We start from the raw sequence: 17,188 nt of genomic DNA, 5'->3' as shown, positions 1-17,188 counted from the left end.
CGTGACGTGCTAGGGCGGCTTTGGGGCAGGGAGAGGCGATATACATGGTCTGTAAGATGGATGCTGGAACTTATATACGCGCTGCGGGGCTGGAACAGAGCAACTAAACTGGGCCTCCTACGGGAACGGATGGTTGGTTCTGCAAAGCACAAAGGAGGGTGGGGAGGGTCCCGCGGGCAGGGGGGGCCTCTGCCGGGCACGCAAAGCTGGGGCGCAACACGGCTCGTGGCACTGCGGGTGACAGCAAGCAGCGAGGTACCCACCCACACGGGGTCAGTGGGGATGGGGACCACCATGTGCGGGCGTACGCCCCGAGCACGGTCCCAGTGATGCGCCCCCCGGCGAGGACTCGGTCCTGCTCCCACACCGAGCCCTGGCACCGCTGCGCCTCAGGGCTGGGGAAGAAACTGGGCTGGCGGTGGCCGGCGGGAGGAGGGGGTGGTGGGTGAGACAGGGCAGTGGGGCCAGTCTCTGGTGGGGACGCAGGACCCTAGCCGGCTCCACTGAGTCCGGGGTGGCGGGGGGCTCCGGCGTCCCCCCGGCACCGCCTGCCTACAGCACGCAGGAGGCGTCCGCTGAGCGCTTCTTCAGCTCCTTCCCAGCTTTGTGGTGGTGGTGGTGGTGGTGCGCATGGGCTGAGCCTGGCGCAGCGGGGTCCAGCAGCGGAGCGCCCCGCAGCTGGGTGTCCTGGGGGTGCCCCGTGCCCCCCGCCGCCTCCACCCGCAGGTACGCCTTCACCTTGTGGTGCCGTGCCTTGCCGTCGCTGGAGTCAATCACCCGGCACTCATACGTCCCCTCGTCCGCCGGCTTCACCCGTGACAGCCGCAGCTTGTGGGAGATGTTGCTGCCGACCACCTTCACCACCTGCAGTGGAGCAGACCGGGGGTCAGGCGGCCCCGGGGACCCCCATAGCCCCAGACACCTGGGTCAGCACCACCCCTGACCGCGTGCCTCCACGCCGTGCTGCTGGGTAGGACGCGGCGAAGGAGGGCGAAGCCAGGCAGTTGACGCGGGGAGACCCCAGCCCCAGCCCCAGCCCCGGACCGCGGGATGATGGAGTCCCCGGCGTGCACCTGGCCGCATGGGGCTCGGAGATCAATGCGGAACCACGCCGGCTAATTAGCTTTTCTACCAAATTGATTCGCTCTCAGTATTTATCACCCAATGAAATTTAAGACTTACTCACTAGCCAGAGCTGCGGCTGCTGTTGGGCTGGGTCAATAAATCAGATTTATAACCCGCCCCGAGGCCCCTGGCTCTGTTCCTTATAATCACACTGGATGGCAAAGGCCATTTTTCTACTCGCCGCTGCATTTGTTAGCTAAAGATTTTATGGTGTTTAGAAATGGGGCTGGGAGCTGCAACCTAAGAGCTGCAAACTCCCGGCCCAAAAGGCAAAGGAGGCAGCACCGAAACGCGGGCGGCAGCATGGGGATGGGGGGCCCGTCACCGGCCCCTCCGACAGGCTGAGCCGCCACAGCCACGAGGGCAGCCAGCACCTGCACACACATGCACATGCATATGCACATGCATGCACACATGCACGTGCATGCACATACCAGCACATGTGAGCACACACGAGCAGCTGCGTCCGGCCACCCTGTACCCTTTGGGCTGCTGAGAGGTGGCCGGTGCCGCACATCGTGGCCAGGGCCACCCCAAAGGGTGGCTCTGGGGCTGCTCAGAGCCCACGTGCTGCCGCAAGCACCTATCCTGCAACAATCCCCTGCAGGGATGCGGGTCTGGGGGGGCTGGTCCCGTGGCAGGGCTGTTTCTCCAAGGACGGGACAAGGGATGCTCTGAGCTGCACCCGAGATGGGGCAGGGGACAGGCAGGGGCTGCGCAGGGGGGCTGCGGGGCGGGAGGGAGGCGAGCTGCCAGGCTCTGGTGTGAGCGTGCCTGGGCGCCGAGGCCGTCATGGGAAAAAAAGCTTCAAAAAAACCCCTTTGTGTCAGAAGAGCAAGGAGTCACTTACCGAAATTAATGGCTGAGAAATTGAGAACTAATAAAAGAAACCCCCAATTTGCTGGTGCTGCCGGTGGCCATGGAGCCGCTGCCCAGCAGGTCACCGAGTCTCAGCCCGCGGCTCGGTTATGAGCGGAAGGGATAATTTTATGACTGGTCGTAACGCTCATGGCTTCGCAGGCTCGGGCAGGGCAGTGACAGCCCCGCAGGACTGGGGGGAGGGACCCCCACACGGGCTGGGACGGACAGACAGCCGCAGCGGTGCCCAGCCCCAGCTTGGCCCTGCAACACGCCGCTGCTCGGTGGCAGAACAGCGGGTTTAAAGAATTCAAGGGGGAAAAAAACTAAGGCAGACCGGTCGTATTTGCTAACGCACGGCAAAGGGCAGCAGTGGTTTCCCTCTCCGCAGCCCCACAAAGCGCGGTGACGCCGGGCAGAGTCGGCACCGGTGCCTCCAGCACCGAGTGTTTTGGTGGATAAAAAATGGCCAAGGGGGTGCCTGACCCGGTGGTTTCTGCATCTGATTTGCATCATCTCGCATTGTTTCACGCCACCCTTTGTTCTCAGGCGATTGCCTCCGTGGCTGTAACGCACATTTTATCAGAACCACTCGTGGTGGTGTCTCACCCGTGTTCATTTATCTCCTCCAGTCTCTAAACACTTAATGACCAAGGACATTTAAAATAACAAAAAAAAAGGTTTAAAACTCAAGCCTCTCCCTGCTGGCTTGATCTGGAGGAGATGGCAGAAGCGTCGCACCCCGAGCGCTTCAAAATAAAACCTGGTTACACATGCACATGCATCGATTACATTCCGGCATGCAATTAACTGCCTGATTATGCTGAAAAAATGCAACAGCCGAGCTGAGCAGGAGCGCTGGCCCCGGGACGGCTCCACAGCCACAGCACCCGCCTCAGCCCCTCCTGCCACCCCGGCCGGGCTCCGTGCGGCTGCGCTGGCCGCGCTGCTGGACCTGCCTTCCCTTGGCTCTAACACGGCACCAGCTCCCGGCCGCGCGTCCCTGCCCGCTGCAGGATTTGGCCCCCAGCCCCCAGTCGCAAACTGCCTGCAGCCCCCAGTCGGCATCGGGCAGCGGGACCCCAACACCCTCACTGCGGGGAGCAAAGCACTGTGCCCTGGGAGCAGGGCTGGGGGGGACAGGGGGCTCCAGCCGCCCTCCCGAGCGGTGCAAGCAGTGTTTTGCAAAGCGCGGTGGGCAGCACCGTCCCCAGGGGCTGGCACGGGCTCTGGCCACTCCGGCAGCAGACCCAGCGCCATGGGGCAGCGAGTCACAGCACCCCGGCGAGGGACGGATCCTGAAGGCACCTGCTGGAGTTCAGACGTGGGTTCAGGGCACGTCGCGGTGCCCGTCACAGGAATGGTGACAAACAGGGCTGAAACCTTGGGGAGCCACAACGTGAATAGATTAAAGGGGATATGGTCCCTGTGGGGGATTAATTGCCAGCAAGAAAATCTACAAGCGCTGGTCCCCACAGATGGGAGGTGAGAGGCCGTACACTCCATTGTGAAGTTTTCTGGCACTTTACCCCTTGTACATGTCATTTCCCGGGGATGAGAGTTGGGCAGAGGGGTCCTGGGCACCGGGGACACCCAGCCCCGAGGAGCCGTGGGTGCGTGGTGAGCCCCGTCCCCCCTCGCTCACTCAGCAAGGGAAAAATGGAAAAGCCAGAAGAGGCTCAGGGCAGGGGCGATGGTGGGAAGCGCTTCCCGATATTGCTCCACCTCTGTGGCACCCCCAAACGCAGAGCTCCCCAAGGCAGGGAGGGCCAGTGGCGGGGCGCACGCACCTGACAGTGGGAGGCTGAGAGCATTTATTTTATTTAACTGATTAGTGTCTCCTCATTCTGTTCACGTGAGTCTAAATGGCTTTAGGATGCTAATCTGGTGAGTAGATTAGATTATTTTCTCCTTAGCATAAACGTGTCCCTCAGATGCCGACAGGAGCCGGACAGGATGCGACCCTCAGTGCCACAAGACCCACAGAGACACAAACCCCAGGAAACCCTCCCATCCCCCCAGCTCCGTGCAACGCTGAGTGCCGGCATCACCAGGAAACATCCCAGCCAAGCCCTCGACCAGAGCCCCTGCAAGAACCGTTAGCCAAACTCACGCTTATTTTTGTCGCGTCCTTCCCGGGCTCCTCTTGCGGCGATGCTTTCAGCTGTTGGGAAGAGCGGGGTGGGGAGGGAGACCAGAGAGGGAAGAGAAATTGTCAGCTTGGCAGGGAGGAGGCAGGAGCCCACCGGACCCCTGCCCACCCCCAGGATGGCTGCCCCGAGTGGGATGGCTGCCCCGCGCGAGGAGGAGGAGGAGGAGGAGGAGGGAGAAGGGTGAAGGGGGCTGCTCAGCCCCAGCACACCCGGGCACCCAGGGCAGAGGGGAGCCACACAGGGCAGCCGGGAAGGCGAGGGAACGGCAGCACCGGAGCACCAGGGAGGATGGGGTGCTCGCCTGCAGGTCCCCGCTGCAGCTCAGCTCCGTCAGCGGGTGCTCCCCACGACCCAGGGCTGGGGATGGAGACCTGCTCCCCGCAGCATCGCCACTGCGGCCGTGACCCCTGTCCCCAGCAACCCCGGCCCCTTCACAGCCAGCATCTGCCCCGATTGCCACAAATATCCCCGGATCAGCCAGAGAGCCGGGCAGCACTCTGGGTCCCCTCCGGCAGCCGCCGGCAGTGCCGGGGCCCAGGTGTCTGGGGTCCCTGCGGTGCCACGCAGCCCGCTCCCACGCCTGCTCCCCAGACCGGGCATCCCTGCTGCGCCTCACCCCGTGGCCCCTCACCCTCACAGCCCTGCAGCCCCCCGAACCCTTGGCCCCCCGGCAGTGCTCCTGCGCCGCAGCACTTCCCCGCTCTTCCCCGATGCTCCTCTCAATTTATGGTAATACCAGTAGCAGCTCTGCCAAAGACACAATAATAAAGGCTCATTAAAATACCTAAAGCTGCCTTCCCATTATTTGGCCCTTATCTCTGTGTGAACAGAAAGAGAAATAAAGAGAGAGACAGCTGTTTGCCGAGACTGATACACACGGAAATGGGGAAAACAAGGGAGGGCCGGGGGGGGGGGAGCGGAGGATGCGGGGATGGATGCGAGGGGACGAGTCGTGATGATACGGGAGAAGGCACAAGCACAAAGACAAAGCCTCTGCCTGGGATCAGTCCCAGGGGATGGGCCACGTGGCCCCGTGGCTAATTGGGAAGGGTGGCCAGGACAGCCCGGCCTCTCCGGCCCCATGCCCTGGAGCATCCTTGTCGCAGCCGGACACTGTGCACCCCGCGCATGTTCCTGCGCCGCGGGACCCCCGGGCTCCTCTCTGCCCACGAGCACGGAGCGGAGGGGGGCGAGACCCTGCTGTTTGCAGGTTGGGTCAGCGCTGGGGACGCTGCGGCGGGACAGGGACCCCCTGCGCCCCAACAGCGAAGCCCCCAGAGCGTGTGCGGGGAAGGGCTCTGCCTGGCAGCACTGCGCCCAGCAGAACGCTGCCGGAGGGGGAGGACGAGGGTCCTCCGGCAGGACGAGGGTCGTTACCTGGTTGGAAGCCCACGTCTGTTTGTCCGTCCAGTCCTTGTGGTTGCGGACGTACCACCACTGTATCTCAAGGGAGTAGGAGGGGGAGCCGCTGCCTCGGAAGGAGCACGCCATCTCCACGTCCTCGCCTGCCTGGGCCGTCATGTCGTGGGGGGTCTCAGTGAAGAGGGCTGCAGGAGACAGGGCGAGGGCTGCGGGCGCCTGCGGGGATGTGCCACCGCCCCGGCGAGGGACGACGCCACCGGCCACGCCAGCAGGGTCACCAGGAACGCCTGGACCCTTCCCCAGCCAAACAGACCCAGCACCCTCGCAGAGGGAACAGGTCCCTGACACACAGGTGGACCCCTCCCACCCCCGTCCGCCCCCCCACCCCAGTGCCCCCTCCCCAGCCCGGCAGAGCTGCCCAGCCCCCCCAGCCCCCGGCACTTTGCAAAGAGCAGCGGGAGGAAAGGGAGGGAGCAGAAGCCTTTGGCTCACCCGCTCCTGTGCCACTCCCCGGGACCCCCCACCGCAGAGCGGGCATGGGACCCCCACGCACCTCCGAGATGTAATAAATAAATAAAGCATGATCGCATCTCCGCTTAGATCAGAGCATAAATGAAAAAACAATCCTTGTTTAATGCGGCCCCCAAACAGTCTCCCACATGCCATATGGTTTGCTTTCCGTGCTCAAAACAAATATTGTTCGGAGATGTAATTAGAATTCTTTTCATCTCCTCTGGAGAGATTATTGTTCCTCTGTAAAGACGGCCCTGGTGTGCAGGTCACCAGCAAATGTTATTGTCAGTCTGCGGTGGCTTGTCCCCGACACGGCACGGCACTGGGATGGGGGGCTGAGCCGCGCCATGCCGGCACTGCCGGGCCTGGGGCTGCCAGCCTCCCCACACTCCCTGCCGCCGTCTTGGCCACGGAGACAGGCGGGGGCTGCAGGCAGGGGCAGGGGCTGCTGGGCATGGGGGCCACCTCCCTGTCCCCACCGCCCAAGGAGCATCGCTGCGGGGCTGGCGGCAGCACTGGGATGGACCTGGTCCAGCTGGAATCTGCTCCGGTGTGGGGCTGGCCAGCCCTGCCCCACCATGAGCCGCAGCGCCCGGTGCCCAGCCCGGGCAGGTCACAGAGGCCGGGTCAGGGTCCCGCTGTATCCGCGCCGGGTGCCCTGTGCCCTCCTGTCTTCACCAGCGCTGCCGGCTCAAAGCCAACGTGCGGGTCCCTCCGGTGCCACCGGAGCCCCCGAGGACACGTGTCCCATTGGGAGCAGCATGCAGCTCCCCAGGGCTTGTCGCCAAGCCCTGATCCCCTCTGAAAACGAATGATTATCAGCCCAGACGGAAAAGTTAATGCCTTTAATATCTCCCCGTCCCTCTGGACGCATGGAAATCCCATATACTTATCGCTTTCCTTTAATCCATCTTAGCAGAGGAACTGAGGGAAATACCCAGCACAAGGGCTTTAACAAGCCCTGCTCTCCCGGCGGGGTTCCCGGCACGGCTCCTGCACCCTCCATTCGCCTGGGACCCTGGCGCCAGCAGCCGTGCGGGCTCCGCACACGGAGCAGAGGGAATCCCGGGCTGGGGAACAGCTCCAGGGGGTGAAGGTTGCAGGAAGAGCAGGAGGGTCCGGCGCTGCCCAGTGCCAGCTGCTCTTCGCACATGGCAAAGGGCTCATCCTGCTGCGGTGCTGCCAGGGCCGTTACATCCAGTCGTTAACCAACACTCGCCCACCCACTCCCCGACCATGGCCCAGGATCGGGCTTTTGCTCCGCAGGATTTCTAATGGCAGGAGCGATGGCTGAAGCCAGAGAGTGCCGGCAGAGTCCGCACCAGCCCCCCGGGACCCCGCGGTCCTGGCCGGGTGTGCGGAGCAGAGGCGGGGGCGATGGCCTGAGCGCTCCAGCCATGTCCAAGTTACTCTGAACACAATTAAAATCTACTCCCACAGATGGGAATTTGGCAGATGAGCGGAGAAAAGGCTTGATTGAATCAAGCGCCTTCTTTCTTTCAGATTTTAATTGGGAAGCGTATGTATTAATTAACCCCAGGGCTTGACCGCCTCAAAGTGCATCCAAAGGGGGGCAGGTCCCGCTGGGGACCCGCTGGCCCTGCAGCGTTTGACTCCCCACGAGGCAGTCCCTGCCCTGGGAGCCCCCTCCCATGGACTCTGTGGGGACCGCAGACCCCAGAGCATCCCCCCACATCCCTCCCCACACATCCCAGCTCTTCATCCCCTCCTCTGCCTCACTGCCCTCCCCCCTCCATCCCAGCTCCCCACCCCCTGTCCCTGTGTGGGGAGGGCTCCAGGACCCCAGTGCCAGGGGATGCACACACAGCTCATGTCCGTGGGGTGCTGGGCTGCGCTGGCCCCCCCCAGCCCCAGCAGTCACCCCGGGACACCCCGGCCAAGGGGCAGCCAGGCCACCACCGGCGCAGTCCCCAGCCCCAGCACTGCGGCAGGACAGTCCCGCATGGCCCCACGAGAGCGGGACGTGGTGGATGGCCGGGGAGAGGTGCCAGGAGAGCGGGCTCAGGCCAGGCCAGCTCGTCCCCTGGCTCCTGGGGGATTTCCACTTCATAAGTACGGATGAGTTTTGGGAGAGCAAGACCGAGCGAGCGGGGCAGCCTGGGGTTGGAAGCACACGGGTCACCTCCATGCTGCTTTTCAGCTGGGAAAGATCATTTGATGTGTTACAGGGAAAAGCAATAAAGGCTCCTAATAACTGCAGGTCACCACATCCTGGGCAGAGCACCCAGAGCCTGGGAGGGGGGTGGCGAGATTAGGGACGGATGCTTCTGCAGGGGAGAAAGCGGCACTGCAGAGCAGATGTAAGATGAGAGACAGACAGATGGACAGAGAAACTCCAGGTGATGGGTCAGTGAGAGAAAGGAGATACCCGGGGGGCGGTTCATCTCTCCTGCCCCTGCCGAAAAATGAGTGGAGCCTGACAGGGGGATGGCAGCTCCCGGGGGGCAACGAAGCCCTTTGGCCGCGAGAACGGCCCGGGAGAGCTGGGGCTGAGCCATCGGGGAAGGAGTGCCTTGGCGAGGCGGGGAGGAGGCAGAGGCATCTCAGGGCTCGTGTTTGCAGGAACAAGTCACCAATGTCACCGAGTCAGCCCTTTGCTGGGAGCAGACGTCTCTTGGTCTACCCGGTCCGCACTCCCCTGCGCAGCCTTTGTGCAGGACGGTACGTGGCCGGTACCGGGGGGGGGGTGTGGAGCCAATCCCCACCCGGGAAGCCGAGAGCTCAGATGTTTGCAGAGCGGCTGAACTCCAGCAGGAGCATTTAACTGTGCTTTTGCAGGGCGTGCTAAAGACCACCCTCGTGCTGAGCTGACACGCAGCTCCTGGCACAGCCACGTCTGCTGGGCACCCTCCCGGTCCGTGACCGGGCACCCAAGCAGCAGCTGGCCTGACCCCCCCCGCCTCGAGCGGCAGCAGACGCCAAAGCAAAGGGCAGGAGCGTCAGACCCGCAGCTGCTGGCAAAAGTAAAATAAAGAATTGCTTTAATGAGGGCTGTTCCGGCCCTGCCTCTGCGCAGGCAGCGCGCTGGCAGCTGGCGCTTCGGAACGGCCTCTGGAAGCGGTGGGCAGTTTGGGACCCTCCAGAGGCCCCATCAGAAGGGGGCCGTGGCGGTGGGGAGGAAGGGCAGTGTGTGTCTGCAGAGAACCCCCGGCCCCCCCAGCCCACTGCCACTGCAGGGCTGCCGGGAGGGAACACCTTTGGGGAGGAACGGAGGGGCCAGTCCCCATCCCTCCAGCAGCAGCACGCGCCCTCCCCGATGGACGCGGTGGACCCCAGCCACCCGGGCAGAGGCGAGGCGGTGGGGATGGGCGTCGCTGCACCCCCCCAGCCCCAGCCCTGCCCCTCCGCAGGGACCCGGGCAGAGGAGATCTGGCCTTCCCCCAGCAGCCCCCAGCCACGAGCAGCCCCATGGCTGGGCACGGACCCTGCACTGGGACAGCCGGGCTGCCCGGACCCCACTCCCACCGACACCGCCGGCAGGGACAGGGGACAGCCAAGCTGCCAGAGCCGAGCAGTGCTGCAGCCCCCTGCCCGCCCCGGCCCCCACCATCGCCCAGCTCCATCCCTCTCCCCACCGCTGACATCGGTGCTGTGTCCTCCCAGCGCAAGGGAGGGGGCCGGCGACAGGCTGGCTGCTCCGCGTGCTTTATGGCCTGCTACCTGTCATAAACTGAGAAAATCAGGATCAATAAATCTTCCAGGAAACAAAAATCAGGGGAAATAAAATGAACTCAATGGGGAAACACAGATAAACGGAATTGAAAACGCCTGCTGGGACAGCTTGGTGCTCTCATAAACCGGAGATATACAGGCTGCTGCGCTCCCTCCCCACAGCGGGCAGGATCCATCACCGCGGCCCCCGCTCGGCACAGGCGGGAGGACTGCCGGCAGCCAGTGGGGATGGGGGCCCCCACCCACCCCACGCCAGGTCGTGCATCACCCCCAGTGCCGGGAAATGACCCAGTGGACCCCTGCCCTGTCCCCCTGCCCCGTCCCCCAGCAGCCCCCGCCGTCCCTGCCCTGCGGAGCAGGCGAGGCCACGCAGCCCCCGGGAGTCCGGCCAGGACCCTGCCCGCAGTTTTGGCGGAGCCCTGCAAGGAGCCAGGCTGGCTTTCCCGGCCCCCCGCCACGGCTCACACCAGGCTCCAGCTGCCGGCCGCTGGGACGGCCATGGCGTAAACGGTGATGTGGGCATGCACTCAGGTTAACGTCTGTGTAAACATGTATCGGAGGGCGATTAAATATGTATTGGACATTTGCAAATGCATGTTAATCACCTAGTTAGTGCTCACGCTTGCTCTGTGAGTTATTTACCCCACTGAACCATTACAGCACTGGTCAATCAGACGCTTCTTTCTCTGCCTAACCGAGCAGGAGCCCCTCGCCAGAGCCGCAGCCAGGGTGGCACGTGGCGGGCAGGCGGCGGGGGCCGGCTCCGTCCTGTGCCGGGCAGGGACAGGGGCTGGGGGAGGCTGGGCAGCCCCGGCCCCAGGGGAGCAGGAGGCCCTGGGGCAGGCCAGTGCAGGACGGTGCGGCCGGAGCAGCCTCTGCCGCCCCTCATCCCTCCCTCCGGCTGCCGCTGTTACGCCGTGGGCTTATTCTCCCTTCACAAAGCTCCCAGTCATAATTCATGGTTTATTATGGTTCGGTGAGTCAAGACACTCGGAGGACTAATTGCTGGTTCAGCCTCACGTTCCTGTCATCTGCTCCCTCGCTGGCCCCCTCCCCGCGCCCCAGAAGCAGGACTGTCCATGAGACACAGCAGGAAGAGAACCAGCTTCAGATGTGGCCACCGTGGCCCCGGGTCCCTGGCACCCTCAACCGAGAGCGTGCCCCCAGCAACTCCGATGGACCCTGGCCCCAAGCGGTGTCAGCAGCCACATCCCACCGGCAGCTCATCCCCCCAGGCTGCATCCGGGCGAGCTGGTCCCTACCAGCAGGCAGACCTGCCAAGGGTACCGGCTGGTGGATGCTGCCATCACCACCCACCCACCCTGGGGGCTGCACCGCTCCCACACCGGCTCCCTGCCACCAGCAGCTCCCAGCGCAGACGCTGCCAGGGCCCCCCACCACCACAGGGCAAAAGAAGAGGCAGCAGAAAGCCGCCGGCGCTGCCAGGAGAGCCGAGCCGCTCCCTCCCTGCCGGCTGCAGCTGTGTGCCTGGAGGTCCCCTGGAGAGGACCCTGCAGAGTTGTCGACACAGCCGCCCCCGCTCCGTCCCCCTCCCCATCCCCACGCTCTCCAGCTTGGCGCCAGGGCTGTCGGCAGCGCTCAGCCTTCCCTGGGGACAGCTGTCAAGGGCCCGCTTCTGCCCGCTGGTGAGTCCGCGCAAATCCTGCCCTGCGTCCCCGGCACAGGGCTGGCTCCCCAACCCGCTGGGTTTGCCCCACCCCGTACGCTTGCACCACTGCAGGAAAAGCAAATGCATCTGACAGCAAAGGCAGCTGAAGGCACCTTCGCCTCCCCAGGCGCCCGCGTCGCCCCCGGCTGATGGAGAGGGACAGACTCGGCTGCAGAGGCACCGATGGCCAGCCAGCAGCAAAGGCACCTGCAGCGCATCCCAGCACGTGCACCGGCCAGTAACCCGGGGAGGGACGGACCCTCCTCGGTGCCACGGGGCCCCTGCACCCCTTGGCATGGGTTGTCCATGCAGGAGTCACCCCGGGAGACCAGAAGGCACAGGAGGCATCCCCCTGGGTGGACCTGGGAGCAGAAGCCCGGGTACCGCTCCAGCGTGCTGGCTGTGCCGGGCCCACGCTGTCCCTGCAGCGGGGACACAGGGTTGCTGGCGTGTGCTGTGCGGGCTGGGCTGAAACCTCCCTCCTCTTCCCATCTGCCCATTAACATCTGTGGATGCATCTCCTCCTGACAAGCCTGCAAGCAGGGATGCTGACCCTGGGTCACCAAAAACACATCACGGCCACAAACCAATGCATAAACACAGCGGCGCGACAGCCGGCGTCACCGGCGAGAGCAGGGCAGGCAGCTCCGACTCCAGCAGCTGTGCCGGGCAAAGGGCTTCAGCAGCGAGCGGCCGGCAGGGACGGGACGAGGGCCAGGGCTGGAGGCCGGGACAGATCCGGCCACAGACTCACTCAGGCAGCTCCCGGCTCTGCTGGTGGGTGCTGGCCCAGTGAGCACCTGGCCAGTGCCGAGCCGCTCGCAGCCCGTCCCTGGCACCGCAGGAGCACTACTCTCCGCCGGCAATCATGCGATTGCCCTTTCCAAGGGAAGCCCCAGGCTGGAACGCCGCGAATGCCGGCCGGAGACGAGAGGGCTCCTGCCAGCACGCTGGGGACGGGAGCGCCATTTCTCTGCCCCTATTTACTGTCATATTAGCAGCAGAATTAGCTCAAATTTGCAGAATAAATTAAAAACAAAAAAAAATCCAGCTAATTCGGTGATTGTGGTCAGGCCAGAGCTCACCTTGCCAGGGAGCTGGAATTAACCTTGAAACCTGCGAGTGTTTCTAACAGCGAACCATTATGGCTGGGCCGCCCCCCAGCTCCTGCCCTCCCAGCAGCCTCGCCCCTGCCCAGGTTTTATCGCCTCGGCAGAAGAGACGCCAGCGGTGAGAACCCTCCCCCAGCCCGGCCACCGCTACGAGGAGCTTTCCGCAGAGGACTCGCTGCTCCCAGCTGGCTCCCAGGGAGTCGTGGTTCTCAGACAATTCCCTCCCAAGGGGAACGAGGAGGAGCAGTTATTTGATAGTATAAGTAGCAAAAACCCTAAAATGGCCTGTTATGACGGCTCCCGGCGGGACCCCCGGCAGCGCTGTGCAGCCATCCTTCAGCCGCCATGCGCTTTGGTGCTGGTGTCTGCCAGGGGAAGATTCCCAGCAGGCAGGGCACCTGGAAGCAGGCAGGAACCAGCATGAGGCAGGCAGGAGCTGCGCTCCGCTGGAGATCAGCCCCCCCCGGTCTCACACCCAGCACCGAAACACGAGTGATTGGCACCGGCAGCCGCCGCAGAGAGAGCTGCCCACACCGCGCACGGTGCCGGCGCCTGTCCCACAGAGCCGTCAGCCCCGGTCGGTGCTCACGGGCACAGCACCCTCCTGCCCGGCTCTGCCTGCCCACGACCGGTGGGCTCATCCCGGAGCAGCTCCGTGCACAGCACGTGGTGCAAGGCACCAATGCATCCGGCGTGGCCGAGCCGAGCTGACAGCCCCGGTGCCTGGCTGCTCGCCGAGGGGACGCCCAGGCGGGGATAAACCCACAGCCAGGGGAAATGGCCATGGAGAGGAGCCTGGACACAGGCGGAGCCGTCGGCGACGGGGCCAGGAAGGGCTGTCAGCCCCGAGGCGCACGAGTCCTTCTCGCGCCATGAACCAAAATCCCAGAGCACCCGCGACGGGGAGAGCACCCAACCAGGTCCCGCCTGGGTGCCTGGCCAGCCCCGGCAGCGGCACCTGCTGAAGGGGGGAGCGAAGCGGAGCCGCCAGCTCCCCGGCCCCCTCCGGGTCCCCGCTCCCCGCCCCGGTGCTGCCCACGCTCCCCGCACACTGCTCTTCGTTTGATTTGCTGCCTCGCTCAAAGGGAACGTTATGATTAAAATTAGCTGTCACTGTCCTAACGTAATAATTCCCAGTGTCTGGCCCATCGTCTGTCAGCTTCTTCGAGGGAAAAGAAAGCACAGACATTTGATGAGGAGAGGTGTCAGAAGTAATTGCATTGAATGACTGCACGAACAGCAGCAGGAAAAACACATCGGGTGGAGAATTCCCATCAGGAAGCACAAAAAAACCCGGCAGAATGCAAAGTGTTTATGAAAGTAATTGATAGAATAATCATCGGGGTGTGCGAGAAAGGAGAAGGGCAGCACCCGGGGGAGCGGGGGCACCACTCCCTCCAGCCTTCAGCCCTTCAACAGCAGCTTTATTGACGGTGAGACACTAACGCTTGCAAATGATGCAAGGAAGGAGCCAGGCTTCTCCTCCTCGGGAATGCAAGCTGCTCACCGAGCGGCTCTCGCCGCCCTGCTCCGGGAACCGGCAGGCTGGGAAGGCGGCTGGAGCTTCTCAGCTAGTGCCGGTTTGAAAGCCGATGGCACCAGCCCAGCGTGCACAGGCTGTCTGCAACGGGGGGCATGAATAATTGAAGGCGCCAGCCTGAGGAGAGGAGAGAGGAGGAGAGAGCGGCAGCGCTGTGGGTAGGGGAGGGAAGGATCCTGCGGCTCGGGCGCTCTCCTGGGGGCAGGGGGGCAGACAGACCCCATCCTCGCTCCAGGCAGAGCCTTTGCTGTGGGGGCAGGGAAAGGACTTTCTTTGACTGAGACTTTTTCCCTCCCCGAGGAGCAGCCCTGGCTGCCATGGGAATGGAGGCACATTGCTCACGCCGGCCGGGAGGCAGGGTGGGAGAGCCGCCCTCACCCCAAGAGTGTTCACAGCTACCCGCGACGCCTGTGGAGCACGCACTGCTCCCGTTCAACTCCCTCGCTGCATCTACTGCGGACAAGTTAAAGGTAACAGCGAAGGCACTCCCGGGCTGTGCCAGACCCTCGCGGTGCAGCAGAGGCTCCTCCAGGCCGCCTGCACCGGGCAGAGATGGCGGCGAGCTCCGGACACTGCCGGCTGCGGGTAGAGCCTGGCAGGAGCTGCCCATGTCGCTGGCCATGGCCGAATCCATCCTGTGGGCCCTGGCCCCTCTCCTACTCCACGCCCCGACCCACCGGGCTCCTGCGGTGCGGAGGGAACACTGTACCAGCGAGTAACGGAATGATCAATCTCCAATCTGCTAAACAGCAATTTATACAGGTTTTCAGCATACACAGCTTTTATCAAATTGGTATTCAACTACTGAACACAAATGGCTTATTATACATGACCCACTTATTCACTGCTTTTCAGTATTGTTAATAAAGGTTTCTGTTGTGATTAAGTGAGTTGCTGCAGAACTGCTCGTAGTAGCAAGCTGTAATGTGGCTCTGAAGTGCACTCGCCCTCCCAGAATATTTCTTCTCCTTGGCTCCCTGCTCCCTCACAGCGACCATTTCACTATTTATTTGCCTATTGCTGAATTTCTGAGGGGAGCAGCAGCGGCTAATGGAGGCTCTTCGCCCACATCTCCTTCCAGCACGCCAGGCCGGCAGGTCCGGAAACCCTCCTGCCTTCACCCCCCAACGCAAAGGCAGATCATCCCTTCCCGGTGCAGGCAGTACCTGCCGGCCCATGCACCGCATCGCTGCAGGACGCCGCACGCCTCCCCAGCAGCGGCACGGCTCCGAGGCTTCCCGTGCCTGGAGGCTCCTTGGGGCAGAGAGCAGCTCCCCTCCACACGCCGGGAGCTCTGGCGCCGTGCGAGGGGGACGGCTGCGATCCGGGCCCCGGGCCCCCCGCACGCACCCCGCGCTCACCCCTCGGGCTCAGATTTAAAGCCGCTCGTGTCACCCCACAGAGAGCGAGGAGGGTCTCGGCACTCTCCTCCGAGGGGGCTCTGTCGCCCGTCACCTGCCCAGCACCCCGGGGCGGGAGCTGCCCCCTCGCTGGGACAGACTTTTTCGCAGGGGTCTGCAGAAAGAGGGGCCCCTTCCCCAGCCCCCGGCCGGCCCCGGCAGCGCCGCCGCCCCGCCGCGCACCGGGGCCGGCGGAGGAGCCGCGGCAGGCGGGGAACGGCGGCGGGAGAGGAGCCTCGCTGCCCCCGCGGGGAGAGTGGCTGCCACGGCGTGTGGCAGCGCGCAGGGACGCGCCGCGCCGCGCACGGGGGTGCTCGCTTGCGCGGGGGGGCACGGGGCCGCGCGCGGGGCCGCAGGCTCGCAGGGCGGCGGGGGTGCCGGTGTGCCCGGGCGGGCACGGGGTGCGCCCGGGGGCGCACCGTGCAAACCCCCCCCCGCGCTCGGCAGCCCGGCGGCGGGGCCAGAGGCCGCCCCCCGCGCCCCGGAGCGGCGGAGCCCAGCCCCGGCTCGGCCCGGCCCGGCCGCCCCCCGGCGCCGCCGGCGCGACGGACCGCGACGCGCTGCTGCCCGCGGCGGCGGAGCCCAGCGCCGCCGCGGGCACCGGGACTCCCCCCCCGCCGCCCGTCCCGCGGCCGCCCCGACCCGCCGCCAGCCCCCGCGCGGCCGAGACGGCCGGGGACCGGCGCCCGCGGGACCGGCAGCGCCGTGGAGCGGCACCGCGCGGGACCGAGCCCCGGGAGCGCTCCAAGCGCAGCCGGCCACCCCCCCCCCCCGCCCCGGGGCAGCCGCCGCCGGCGCCCCGGATCCCGCGCCGCCGCCCCGGCGCCGCCCGCTGCCCGCCCCGCTGCCCGCGCTCACCGCTGCCCGCCGCCGGGGCGTCCCACGGGGGGTGCCGGGAGGCGGCGCCGAGCTGCAGGTAGAGCCCCAGGTAGTGGAAAATCCCCAGGGCCAGGGCCAGGGCGCCCATCTTGCCGCGGGCGCGTCCGTCCCGGGGGCGGCGGCGCCGCCGGGCCGAGCCCTGTCCCCGGGGCTGCGCCGCGGTCCCGGCGCCGCCGCGCTGCGGAGCTCTTCCCTCGCGCGGAGGGCGCCGCGCGCCGAGGCGGTGCCGCGGCTCGCCCGGAGCCTCCCCCGCCCGGCGGAGGGATCCCGGCCCCGCGCACACCCCCAAAGTTTTTCCCACCGTTCATTCTTAAACTGCGCGGGGCGGGGCCGGGCCGCCGCGCCCACGCGAGGCCCCGCCGGGACCCCCGGCACCGCCGCGCCCACGGGGCCGGCGCGGGGAAGGGTCTCCCGCCGGGAGCACGGCCCGCCCCGGGCCCCGCCACGCGGCGGCTTCAGCACCCGGGACAGCGCCCGCCGCCGCGCACGCCTGCGCCCGGATCGGGCCCCTGCGGGGAGGGACGCCGGGGTGCGGAGCCGGGGGGTGCGGAGCCGGGGGGGTCGCGGTGCCCGGGAGGGTGCGGAGCCCGGGAGGGTGCGGAGCCCAGGGTGCGGTGCCCGGGAGGGTGCGGAGCCCAGGGGGTGCGGAGCCGGGGGGTGCGGAGCCCGGGGGGTCACGGTGCCCGGGGGGGTGCGGAGCCCGGGGAGAGGGGTGCGGACCCGGGGGGGTCGCGGTGCCCGGGAGGGTGCGGACCCCGGGAGGGTGCGGAGCCCGGGGGGGTCACGGTGCCCGGGGGGGTGCGGAGCCCCGGGGTCACGATGCCCGGGGGGGGTCACGGTGCCCGGGGGGTGCGGACCCGGGGGGTGTGCGGAGCCCAGGGGGT

General features: G+C 65.7%; 1 protein-coding gene across 1 annotated transcript; it reads right to left on the bottom strand.

The window, feature by feature from the left end:
* Positions 1 to 552: 552 nt before the first annotated feature.
* VSTM2L (V-set and transmembrane domain containing 2 like) lies at positions 553 to 16,392 on the bottom strand. The gene is made up of 5 exons (XM_059827356.1): positions 16,284 to 16,392; positions 13,444 to 13,446; positions 5,514 to 5,683; positions 4,097 to 4,147; positions 553 to 864 (listed from the first exon to the last, which is right to left on the bottom strand). The coding sequence occupies exons 1-5, from the start codon at positions 16,390 to 16,392 to the stop codon at positions 553 to 555; spliced, it is 645 nt and encodes a 214-aa protein (XP_059683339.1).
* Between the last annotated feature and the right edge of the window lie 796 nt (positions 16,393 to 17,188).

This window comes from Gavia stellata, chromosome 20, assembly GCF_030936135.1.
Source record: "Gavia stellata isolate bGavSte3 chromosome 20, bGavSte3.hap2, whole genome shotgun sequence".
Lineage (NCBI taxonomy): Eukaryota > Metazoa > Chordata > Aves > Gaviiformes > Gaviidae > Gavia > Gavia stellata.
This window is presented reverse-complemented; position numbering and strand designations above follow the sequence as displayed.